General features: G+C 50.3%; 2 protein-coding genes across 4 annotated transcripts in view; one reads left to right on the forward strand and one right to left on the reverse strand.

Moving 5' to 3' along the window:
* The window catches only part of LOC308278394 (CCA tRNA nucleotidyltransferase 1, mitochondrial-like), a gene marked incomplete at both ends in the record, with an annotated part of 995237 nt that overhangs the window by 962212 nt on the left and 20597 nt on the right, over positions 1–12428 (reverse strand).
* SRGAP3 (SLIT-ROBO Rho GTPase activating protein 3) overlaps positions 1–12428 on the forward strand; it is a gene marked incomplete at both ends in the record, with an annotated part of 161964 nt that overhangs the window by 141349 nt on the left and 8187 nt on the right. For 2 of the 3 annotated variants that reach the window (XM_080718015.1, XM_080718017.1), the window contains 8 exons: positions 135–165; positions 1407–1467; positions 2685–2762; positions 5114–5248; positions 6784–6889; positions 7090–7317; positions 8804–8883; positions 11837–12017. In XM_080718015.1, coding sequence (XP_080574141.1) covers positions 135–165; positions 1407–1467; positions 2685–2762; positions 5114–5248; positions 6784–6889; positions 7090–7317; positions 8804–8883; positions 11837–12017 — 900 coding nt within the window. The remainder of the gene's footprint in view (positions 1–134; positions 166–1406; positions 1468–2684; positions 2763–5113; positions 5249–6783; positions 6890–7089; positions 7318–8803; positions 8884–11836; positions 12018–12428) is intronic. The other variant, XM_080718016.1, reaches the window with a different exon arrangement.

Consider the following 12428-nt stretch of genomic DNA (forward strand, 5'->3'; position numbering starts at 1 on the left):
TCCCGCAGGCCCCCGCGACCTTGGCTGGCTGCCATTGCATTGGGCGGTTCGCGGGCTCCGCGCACTCTGCACTGATCGCATTCCCGCGTAATCTCTTCTTTCTCTCCTACTCTGCTGCCTTTTTTTGTCATCAGAGGAAGAAGAAATGCTCGTTCCAGGAACCAGGTATTTACTAGAAAGGCCCTTTAGCTCCGGGGGGCCGCCACCGGATGGGATTTGTCTTCAGAATGGCGGTCCGGAGCACAGTCCATTTAACCCGTTGCTGAGGAAGCCGTCTCCTCGCCTTTCTGGGCTGTATTTACGCAAAGGCAGGATTGGCAGGTGGGATGCGGAACAATAAAGAAGTTGACCGATGCAGAATCCAAAAGGAAACTGCTCTGGGCATAGTACTGTGTGTCTGCAATCCCGGGACTTGGGAGGCTGAGACAGGAGGATCACAGTTTGGAGGCCAGCCTCGGGCAAGAGGAAACTGTGCCATGCCCAGCCACTGGAGACTATAGCCCCATCTAGCAAGATGTAGTTGAATAAACTTCCGCACCCCAAGGTACTGATGCTTATAATGGCATCTTACTCAGCCTTTTTGACGAAGGTTGGCCACTCGATGGCCAATGGCTGCCATTAGCAGCTTCCAGAACTTTCTTTTGCTGTTAAAAGTATGCCTCTGAGCCAGGTGTGAGGGCGCCCACTTGTAATCCCAGCGCTTGGGAGGCTGAGGCAGGAGGATCCCAGGTTCGCAGCCAGCCTCAGCTACTGAGTGAGGCTCTCAGCAACTTAGTGAGACCCTGTTTCCAAATAGAAAATAAAATAGGGCTGGGGGTATAGCTCAGAAGTAAAAGGCCCCCGGGTTCTATCACCAGGACCACAAAACCAAAGTAGAGCTTGCATCTGGATGTTGAGTCCATAACATCTGGAGTGGAACATTCCTTCTTAGCGCTCCAGAGAAGCTGTGGGGCCAGCCTTGCCCTCCACCGCCAGGTGCCGAGGTCCTGGGATGGCGCCTTGGTGGGGCCTTGGGGGAAGACTGGGGCAGAGCGAGGTGGGAGAGCGAGGTGGGAGGCAGAGGGGTAGAGGGATGTCCAGGCTAGAGGCCAGCCCCCGCCCCAGGGGTGCCTGCCCCATCTCCTGAGGCCGGGCTCCTTGCCCGCTGGCTCAGAAGGCAGAGCATTTCTTTAACATTATCCGAGTTACGCCTTTTTTCCGCACCTGAGAACTCTCTGCCCTAACAAGTCATGGCGACTTTAGGATTAACATCTGTCGCTTGTTTTCCTTCTAACCCGACTGTACTAATACTCTGGCTTCGTTGCTCATCTGTGTTCACCATGTCTGTCTGCCCCGGTGGTTGCCAAGCCCAACAAAATGTCCCTTCTTCTTTTCTTTTTTTTCCCCCCTCTTTTTCTTTTCTTAAGGATTCAGGACAAGCGATACCGCTTGTAGTTGAGAGCTGCATCCGGTACATCAACTTATATGGTAAGCACCGATGTATACGGTACGTCAGTTTATACAGTAAGCCTCATTTTATGCAGGAAACATCAATTCGTAAGGTAAGCTCAGTCCAGGGCTGGCGTCCTCAGCTGGACCATACTGGCAGGAAGTGAGATTCTCATTCATCTTAGAAGACTTCTTCTTTTGATGCTCTGCTTCCAGGGAGAAAGTGCTCTGGGGAACAGCTGCCTTTGTGACCGGTGTCTTCATAGGCTGTGCGTTAGGATGGGGACACTAGAAGACATCAGTGAGGGGCCCACATCAAATGGGGTCGGGGTGGAGCTTGGAGGTAGAATGTCCCTGGGTTCCATCCTCAGTACCACACACACACCAAAAAATAAAAAATAGAGCCGGGCGTGGTGGCGCACGCTTGTAATCCCCACGCTTGGGAGGATCGCACAGGTTCGAAGCCAGCCTCAGCTACTTAGTGAGGCTCTCAGCAACTTAGTGAGACCCTGTTTCCAAATAAAATATAAAATAGGTCTGGGGGTATAGCCCGGAGGTAGAAAAGCCCCCAGGTTCTACCCCCAGTACCACACACACACACACACACACACACACACACACACATAAAATAAATAAATAAATAAATAAACAGGGCTAGAAGCTGGGCTTGGTGGCGCACACTTGTAATCTCAGTACTTGGGAGGCTGAGACAGGAGGATTGCAGGTTCATGGCCAGCCTCATCTACTTAGCGAGGCCCTCTGCAACCTAGTGAGACCCTCTTTCAAAAATAAAGAATAAAAAATTGGGCTGGGGTTGTAGCTCGGAGGTAGAATGCCCCTGGGTTCCACCCCCAGTACTGTAATAATAATAATAATAATACGTAAATAAAAAATTAAAAAGAGACTGTTTTTCTTTAGTAATTTCATCTTCCCTCAACTCCTTGAGCCCCAGGCTAGCATACACTGGAGAGTCTAGCTTTTCTTGTAGGAAGCAGGTGTCTGTGGGGAGGAGGGTGCGGGGACGGCCCTGATAGAAATGTCTCGTGGTCCGTTCCTTCATACCCAGACAAGAAGACGCCAGGATGTGTCTGTGCTTCTGGCCAGCCGCGGCTCATTGCACAAGGCCACGAGGGGGCTTCCTCCAGGAGACCCTCACTGGGACTGTGTTGTAAAGAGTGGTGGGAGAAGGAGGCAAGCCAGGGGCAGGGGCCAGTATCTCCAGGACCAAGGTCATTATTGTTGCCTTTGTCTCCTAGGACTTCAGCAGCAGGGCATATTCAGAGTGCCTGGGTCCCAGGTCGAAGTGAACGACATCAAGAATTCCTTCGAGAGAGGTGGGTGTGGACGGAAGCTGTCTGGCTCGTGGGCAGCGCCAGGACCCTTGGCTGGCACTCGCTCGTCACCGCTGATTGTGCACCCCTTCCCAAGTCTGGATTCAGGCACTTGGCCCTGGTAGTTTGCAGTCAGCCATGGCTAGAGTGTCCACCCTGCAGAAGTCGACAGATAGTACGATCCCTCTCACACGTCTCTTAAACAGCTGCCACCGGCACAGGTTGAGCATCCCTTTTCTGAAAATCTGAACTCCCAGATGCTCCGCATTCAGAAACTTGTTGAGAGCTGACCCGATCCATGTGAAAAATTCGGAGCCGGGCGTGGTGGCGCACGCTTGTCATCCCCGCGCCTGGGAGGCGGAGACAGGAGGATCGCGCGGGTTCGAAGCCAGCCTCAGCTACTTAGTGAGGCCCTCGGCAACTTAGTGAGACCCTGTTTCCAAATAAAGTATAAAAATAGGTCTGGGAGTGTACCCTGGGGGTAGAAAAGCCCCTGGGTTCCACTGCCAGTAACACACACACACACACACACACACACCCACACACACACACACTCAATTCTGCACCAATACAGAGTACACTAAAAATACCGAACAGATTTGTCTACAGGCTCACCAGATAAGGCGAATGTGAAATACAAGTGAGTTTCTTGTTTAGACCGGTTCCATCCTTGAGATATTTCATTATGTATATGCACATATTCCTTATTTGAGGGCTATGGAACTGTGGATTGAACCCAGGGACATTCAACCTCTGAGCTACACCCCCAGCCCTTTTTATTTTTTGTTTGGAAAAAGAGTCTCCCTAGGTCACCAAGGGTCTTGCTGTGTTGCTAAGGCTATCTTTGAGCCTGGGAACCTTTGGTCTTAGCCTCCCAAGAACTGGGATTACCAGAGTGCATCACCGTACCCAGGCAATGCACTTTATTTTTTTTTTATTTTTATTTTTTTTGGTGGTACTGGGGTTCCTGGAAGCCCTTCTACCTCCGGGCTACACTCCCAGAACTATTTTTACATTTTTATTTGGAAACAGGGTCTCCTAAGCCAGCACGTGCGGCTGGCTTCGAACCTGCGCGATCCTCCTGTCTCCGCCTCCCCAGCGCGGGGATTACAAGCGTGCGCCACCACGCCCGGCTCAACCATGGTTTTAATTGGCGCGTCTTTTGTGGTGGTTTTTAGCAATAAATCTTGGGGCCGGGATGTAGCTCAGTGGCAAAGTACCTGCTTTGCAAGTGTGGTGCTCTGGGTTCAATCCCCAGTTCCAAAAATGACCAAAAAAAAGACCCCCCCCCTTTAAATCTTAAACTCACTCCTCATGTTTTAAGACTTTCTTGTAATCTTCTAGCAAAACAAGGGAGGAAAGATCACTAAAAAGCCAGACGTGGCCCAGTGTAGTGGTGCACACTTTTAATCCCAGTACTTGGGAGGCCGAGCCAGGAAGATCACAGGTTCGTGGCCAGCCTCAGCTACCTAGCAAGGCCCTCTGCAACTTAGTGAAGAATAAAAAAATAGGGTTGGGGTGTAGCTCAGAGGGAGAATGTCCCTGGGTTCCATCCCCAATACTGAAAAGAAAAAAAAGAAAAAGAAAAAGAAAAAGAAAAAAGCCCAGTATGGTGGCACACTCCCATAATCCCAAGTACTTGGGAGGCTGAGATGGGAGGATCATAGGTTCGAGGCCAGCTTCAGCAATTTGGCAAGGCTCTCAGCAACTTAGTAAGACCCTAGTTCAAACTAAAAAATTAAATAGGGTTGAGTATGGTGGCACACGCTTACGATCCCACTACTTAGGAGGATAAGACAGGAAGTTCACGGCCAACCCCAGCTACTTAGTGAGGCCCTCAGCAACTTAGTGAGACCCTCTTTCAAAATAAAGAATAAAAAATCGGGGTGGAGGTGTAGCTCAGAGTGCCCATGGGTTCAATCCCGTGTACTGAAAAATAAAATAAAATAAAGAATGAAAAATAGGACTGGGGTGTGTGTGTGTGTGTGTGTGTGTGTGTGTGTGTGTGTGTGTGTGTGTGTGTGGCTAGAGGTAGAATGTCCCTGGATTCCATCCCTTGAACCACAAAAATGAAGCTGAGCAATGATAAATATAAATAGTGAAAGAAAGAGAAAAGAAGAAAGCGGAGTATACCGGAAGGCTGCTGCGTGTTCGTCATTTTATTTCTACCACTTTCTTACGGATGCAGCCACTTTCCAAGGGGAAGTGGCTGGGAGGACTGTACTCTGTGGGGCCTGTGTCTGGGTGCTTCCTCCCGTCTGCCTTTCTGCCAGTCGGGCCTGGCCCAGGCCCCCTCTTTGGTCCCTCCTGGGCTTCTTTACCAACCTGAAACATGGCCTCCTTTTTCCACCCAGGTGAAGACCCCCTGGTCGACGATCAGAACGAGCGCGATATCAATTCCGTCGCTGGCGTTTTAAAACTGTATTTCCGAGGACTGGAAAACCCACTCTTTCCTAAGGAAAGGTTTCAAGATTTGATATCTACCATTAGTAAGTATTTATCAGGACGGGAATGGGTTCAGGGGAGATGCGGAGGGAGGCGTGTTCTCCGAGATCAGACCCGGATTCAAACATGTCTTCCGGAAGGAGCAGACACAGGGCATTCTGGGAAGAGTTGGGGACCATGAACACTGGGTTCAGGAGGTGCGAGAGGCTGGAAAGGTAAGAGGAGCAAAGGGAGGGGAGAGGCCTGGGAGGCCTTTCAAGGATTCTAGAACTTGTTACCTTGGGTAATAGGGAGCCATGGAAGGTTTAGGGGTCAGGTCAACAACATGATGGAAAAAGGAAATGGTGAAAATGGGTTGGCTGGGGAATTCTTCTCACATAATTAAACATGAGAGTGACCGTGACTGGTAAGATTCTGTGGTAAAGTCAGGAGGGGCTGGTGTCAAGGCGCCTTGACCGTAAGGTGCCCAAATCCAAGGCAAATTTTGGGAATATTTAAAAAATAAACTTAATTTTAGAATGCCAGGGTTTTCATTTGTTTGCTTTTGTTTATTTATTTATTGGTACTGGGGATGGAACCCAGGGATATTCTACCTCCGAGCTACCTCCCTAACCCTATCTTATTTTATTTTATTTTTGAAATGGGGTCTCACTAGGTTGATGAGAGTCTCACTACTTGCTATGGCTGTCCTCGAACGTGCGACCCTCCTGTCTCAACCTCCCAAGTACTGGGATTACAAGAGTGCGCCACCACGCCTGGCTGGGTTTTCTCATTTTAGAATAAACTTAAATTGGGCATGGGTGGTGTTCACCTGTAATTCTAGTACTTGGGAGGCTGAAATTGGAGGATCACAGGTTTGAAGCCAGCCTCAACAATTTAGTGAGACCCTGTTTAAAAACAAAACAAAACAAAACAAAAAACAGGGCTGGGGGTGTAGCTCGGAGGTAGAATATTCAGCTAAGGGTTCAATTGTCAGTATCAAGATAAACAACCAAACTTCTTGTTGAGCATGGTGGCCCACACTAGTAATCCCAGCATTCAGGAGGCCGAGACAGGAGGATTGTAGTTATCGGACAGCCTCAGCTACCAAGTGAGGCCCTTTGTAACTCAGTGAGACTCTGTTTCAAAAATAAAGAATAAAAAATAGGTCTGGGGGTGTAGCTCGGAGGTAGAATGCCCCTGGGTTCCATCCTTAGTACCACAAACAAACAAATAAGCTTCTTAAAATTTTATGGGGTTTCTGATAAAGTTGCCCCAGACCATTTTTCACAGGGATGGGGGATGCTCCTCCTAATCCTCTTTCTATAGCCAGAAAAAGCATCCCTGCGGAGGGAGGGCTGGGGCAGCAGTTGCTCCCACCGAGGCCCAAGGGTCAACTCTGATTGGTTCTGAGTAAGCCAGGCCCACATCACACCCGGATGCGATGCTCTGATTGGCCAGGCGGAGTTCCCTGTGTTCCCAGAACTGAGAGCCCAGCAGGTTGCCTCCGACCCATCCACACGAGCGGTGGGGCCGCAGACACCTGCCTCGTCGCTCTCCGAGGATGCAGAGCACCCCAAAGTGCTCCTTTGTGTTACAGAACTGGAGAACCCAGCTGAGAGGGTGCACCAGATCCAGCAAATCCTCGTCACCCTCCCGCGCGTGGTCCTCGTGGTCATGAGATACCTCTTCGCCTTCCTCAACCAGTGAGTATCGGACCGAGGGGCTCTTCCTCCACCTGCCCTTGTCTGAGAGGGGTGCCCCGAGGCCCTCACAGGTACATCTGTTTCTAAGCAGACCTGAATCCTCCTGGATTTGAGCAGAGCCCCCTTTTCCCCTGCAGAGGTGTCAAGAGTGTGGGGGGGTCGCCATTCCCAGATGACTGGGGGCTTCTCCTCCCTCCTAGCCTCTCCCAGTATAGCGACGAGAACATGATGGACCCCTACAACCTGGCCATCTGCTTCGGGCCCACCCTCATGCATATCCCTGACGGGCAGGACCCTGTGTCGTGCCAGGCGCACGTCAACGAAGTCATCAAAACCATCATCGTCCACCACGAGGCCATCTTCCCCAGCCCCCGGGAGCTGGAGGGGCCCGTGTATGAAAAATGTATGACCGGAGGGGAAGAGTATTGGTAAGGAGCCGCTCACCATGTCTTCGTGGACTGGGGAGGCTGAGATGGGAGGGTCACAGGTGCGAGGCCAACCCCGGCCACTTGGGGAGCGCCTCAGCATCTTAGCAAGACACTGATTGTACTCAAAAATGAAAAGGGCTGGGGCTTGTAGCTTAGAGGTAGAATGTCCCTGGGTTTAATCCACAACACACGCGCACACACACACACACACACACACACACACACACACACACACAGTTCCCGGTGTCGAGCGCTTGGCTGGAACAGGACTCAGTCAGTTCCATAGTGGGGCCTCTGGGCCAGTCTAGGGCACTCAGGAAAGGCTTCCTAGGAACTGGAGCCAGCGCAGTGGGGAGTGTGAAGAAAGGTCTAGGTGTGTAGCCTTCCATAGAGTAAGTGCCTTGTTCTGGCAGGAGTGCAGTGTGATGAGGGTGAGCTCTACCGGCAGAGGGAGTAGGTGAGGGGAAGTCCTAAGCTGTTGTACAGATTCTGGACCTTACCCAGGTGGCGATGGGAAAGTTTTCAGAGTAAAACCCATAAACCCCATCGCCCTTTACAAGGCATTGGGAATGTTGTCTCCTTGGAGAAGGCTGACTAGATAGGTACCCTCTGTATTTTTTGCTTGCTAGATTCTTTTTTTCTTTCTTTCTTGGACCTGGGTCTTCTACCTCCAAGCTACATCTCCCAACTATATTGATATCTTTATCTATGTATCTATATCTATCTATCATCTATCTATATCTATCATCTATCTATCTGTCTGTCTGCCTGTCTATCTATCTATCTACTGGGTACTGGGATGGAACCCAGGGGCATTTTACCTCTGAGCTACATCCCCAGCCCAATTTTTTATTCTTTATTTTGAAACAGGGTCTCACTGAGTTGCAAAGGGCCTCACTAAGTAGGTGAGGCTGGCTGCGAACCCGGATCCTTTTGTCTTAGCCTCCCAAGTACTGGGATTCTAAGTGTGCGCCACCACGCCTGGCTGTATTTTTTAATTTGAAACAGAATCTTTCTGGATTGCTGAGACTGGCCTTGAACCTGTGATCCTCCTGTCTCAGCCCCCCAAGTCCTGGGATTCCAGGCGTGCACCCCGACTCTGGAGCTCTGAACTGCTTTTATCAGTCCTCTCCAGTTCTCAGTCCTCTCTCCTGATAACTGACTCATCCCCATGATAACAGTATCAGTCCATTGGTCACTCAAGTCACCTGTTTTAGGCTTTACCTCCTGTCACCGTTCCAGATCACTGACTACCGGTACCAAGAAGTTACCAGCTAATACCAGGGCCAGGTGACAGCCGAGATGGGGTACTCAGGGAAGTGGGGGGGGTGTCTGGTTAAGAAGATCCCTGAATGGTCAGATGAACACATAGGGTGATAGGGGACGGGGCCTGCTCCAGGTAGATGAGGCCTCAGGCATGGATGGAGGCCAAGGGTAGCAGTGTCCACCGCCCCACAGTGAGTCCCCTTCATTTGTTTCCTTGCAGCGACAGCCCCCACAGCGAGCCAGGGACCATCGATGAAGTGGACCATGACAATGGTACGGAGCCACACACTAGCGATGAAGGTGCGTAACATGGGGGAGGGGAGTGCGGCCACAGCCTGGCCATCCTCCTCTGGGAGGGAGGGGACCCAGGAGGCCTCCGAGCAAAGCCTGGCGACGCATACCACATCCCAGCACGGCGGCACAGCAGCTCTCGGGGCTCACCATGTCTCACTGTGCCCACGGGATCCTTCTGGGTGCCTTGCCCTTAGGAAGCAGCCCCTGTGCCGCCCACTGTGGACCTGCTCTGCATGCAGCCTGCGCTACGTAGGACCTGGGATGTGGAAATTAATGAGACAGGGCCTCAAGACTCTCCCAGCCGGTCCCTAGATTATCAGCAGCTCCACAGGCTGCATAGTGGCACTGCTGAATTATGAGTGTGACCCCAGTGCACCAGGGACCCCTGAACATGGAGCCAAAGAGCGGCACCCCCAGGACGAGGATGAAGAGGGAGAAAGGCCCGCTGGGCTCTGGGGTGCACCGGATTCTTCCACCCACGCTACATGAAAAGAGGCGGGTTGGTGTCGAGGGCAGCTGGACCCTGCACACAAGCTGACTTGTCCCTACGGCAGAGTGGGCACAGTGCCCACCCTGGGGGACTTGGGGTCACAAAGGTGATTTAATTTGCCAGGCGTGTTGGTGTATACCTGTCATCCCAGTTCTGGGGAGGCTGAGACAGGAAGATGGCAGGTTTGTGGCCAGCCTCAGCAACTTAGTGAAGTTCTCAACAATTTAGTGAGGCCCTGTTTCAAAATAAAAAAGAAGGACTGGGAGTAGCTCAGAGGTAAAACATCCCTGGGTGTTCCACCCCCGGTGCTACACACACACACACACACACACACACACACACACACACACAGGGCCTCAGGCAGGCATGGTGGCACATGTCTGTAATTCCAGGAGGATTGCAGGTTCAAGGCCAGCCTCAGTAATTTAATGACACTCTCAGCAACTTAGCAAGACCCCATTTCAAAATAAAAAGTTAAATATAGGGTTGGGGGGTATATGTAGCTCAGAGGTAGAATGCCCCTGGGTTCAACCCCCAGTACCACAAAAACTAACAAATGAACAAACAAACAAAACAAAAATAGAACCAGAATTTGTGTTAAGATGTAAAAGAAAAAGAAATGTCTTTGAATGTTTTTTTTTTTTTTTTTGGTGGTACTGTGAATGGAGCCCTTCTACCTCCAGGCTATACTCTCAGACCTATTTTTATATTTTTTATTTGGAAACAGGGTCTCTTAAGCCAGCGAGGCTGTCTTCACAGGGATTACAAGTGTGTGCCACCATGCCTGGCTTGAATGGTGTTTTTTAAGAAGTATAAAAAATATTGAGAACAAGAAGGGCAGTGGAAGCCGGGTGTGGTAGTGCACACCTGTAATCCCAGTCCTTGGGAAGCTGAGACAGGAGGATCGCAGGTTCAAGGACAGCCTCAGCAAACAGCAAGACTCAACCTAGTGAGACCCTATTTCCAAATAAAAATAAATAGGGTTGGGGGTAAATAAAAATAAAAATAAATAGCTCGGAGGTAGAATGTTCCTGGGTTCAATCCCCAATATCACAAACACAAAAATAAATATATAAAAATAAAAAAGAAAGTCAGTGGAAAGTAAGTACCTGGTATGTCTGCTTCCACTGGACATCTAAAGAACTGGCCAGCTTCCTGAGGGCGTGTGGTAGGGGGTAGACCTGAGCCCAAACCCCGGTGTCCTGAGCCCCCAGCCATGTGTTTTTACCCATCCTGCTGCCTGTGCTGCCCTGTAGAAGGTGGGCAGTCAGAGTGAAGCTCCTGGATGTTACAGTTTGGGATGATGTCACTGTAGGTCCTTGTTCTCAGCTAATTTAGAAATAAAAGCCAGAGCCGGGTGTGGTGGCGCATGCTCGTAATCCCAGTACTTGGGAGGCTGAGACAGGAGGATGGCAGGTTTGTAGCCAGCCTCAGCTACTTAGGCCCTCTGCCACTCAGTGAGACCCCATTTCAAAAATAAAATAAAAATAGGGCTGGGGGTGGATTTCAGAGGTAGAATGCCCTTGGGTTCAATCCCCAGTGCCTCAAAGAAAAAAAGAGAGAGAAATAAAAGAAATAAAAGCTAGAACTGCTGCAAGCCTAAGCAAGGTTTTATTATTACAGGCAGAAAGAGGGCACAGATCGGGAAAAACACCCTGTTGGAGGAAGATGTGATGGAGTGTCTCAGAAGTGAGGCCCCGTCACCTTTGAAACTGGAGTCTTTATGTAGGAATTCATTATCTTGTCGCTCCTATCCTGTTAGCCAGTAGTCTTCACCCACCAGAAAGCAGGTGCTGGCCTGCCAGTTCTCTCTGCTGGGTAAGGCTTTTTGTTAGCTTGTCTTTGTCCATCCTCACAAGAGCAGACAGGTCTACATCAATGCTCAAAAGCTGTCGCCTAGTTCAGCAAGCTCGGGGGCTGCACAGTGATGTTTGAAGCCCCCATTGTTCTTTGTTTGTTTTACTCTCAAAGTCTAACGCCTGTGCTGGCCACCTGTGTCCTTGGGTAAGCCTCAGCATTGCTAGCCTCGATCTGCCAGCAGTTACTTTCTACGTTGAAAGCCTGTTTTATAATAAGAAAAAGAAAGACACGGGGATTTAACTATTTTTAAAGTGTAAAGGCTTTAAGGCTTTAGCTATTTTATGTTGTCAGTCATCGATGTTGGGTCCATGCAGCCCGCTCTTTTATCTTTTAAATCGGTCATTGCTTTTGTGAGGTCTGTGTATTTCTTCCCTTCTAAGTGCAGGTGTCTATAATTTCGGCATTCTGTGTTCTCCGTCTTATCTTAGTTGCTGTGACAACCGGCCTCCCCTGCCAAGGTCAGCCTTGTAACTTTTGCGGACAACCCAGAGACAAAAGATTTTATTGTTTTGCTTAAGGCAGTTAATAGTGCTCTTACTCCCAGTCGATGCGGACTCAGCCCCCACCATGGGGCCGGCCGCAGCCTCATGGATGCCTCTTCCCTTTCAGAATTGGAGCAGATCGAGGCCATCGCCAAGTTTGACTACGTGGGGCGGTCCCCCCGCGAGCTGTCCTTCAAGAAGGGGGCCTCGCTGCTCCTGTACCACCGTGCTTCCGAGGACTGGTGGGAGGGCCGTCACAATGGTGTGGACGGACTCATCCCTCACCAGTACATAGTCGTACAGGACATGTGAGTGGGAAACGGGATCCTTTGGTGAATACGGTAATCGATGAGTGATGTCTGTAGCGGGCGTGCGGAAGGAGGGCTGGGTCGTGTGCTGACAGTTTGTTCTCCCTGGTATATATGTTTGATGATCTGCCAGGATTGGGTATATCTAATTTCTCTTGAAGTGGTAGTTCATTTGACAAGTAAGCAAACTGTTTATCCTCCGGAATGCTCAGAGACAGTGCTGGGGCCTCCACACTGCCATCCTGATCCACAGCTGGGTCCTTCCGTGCGTCTCCACTTGTCCACCTCTTAGCTGTCCACCCTTCTACAACCCAGAGGAGACCCGAAAGGAATGGGCAGAAACACAGAAGTCCTGGTTTCCAGTTAGGGGAGTGCCATTTTGATAATTTCAGGGGTTAAAAAAGAAGTTTC

The sequence above is a fragment of the Muscardinus avellanarius genome (genome assembly GCF_963383645.1).
Source record: "Muscardinus avellanarius genome assembly, chromosome: 22".
In the NCBI taxonomy this organism is placed as follows: Eukaryota; Metazoa; Chordata; class Mammalia; order Rodentia; family Gliridae; genus Muscardinus; species Muscardinus avellanarius.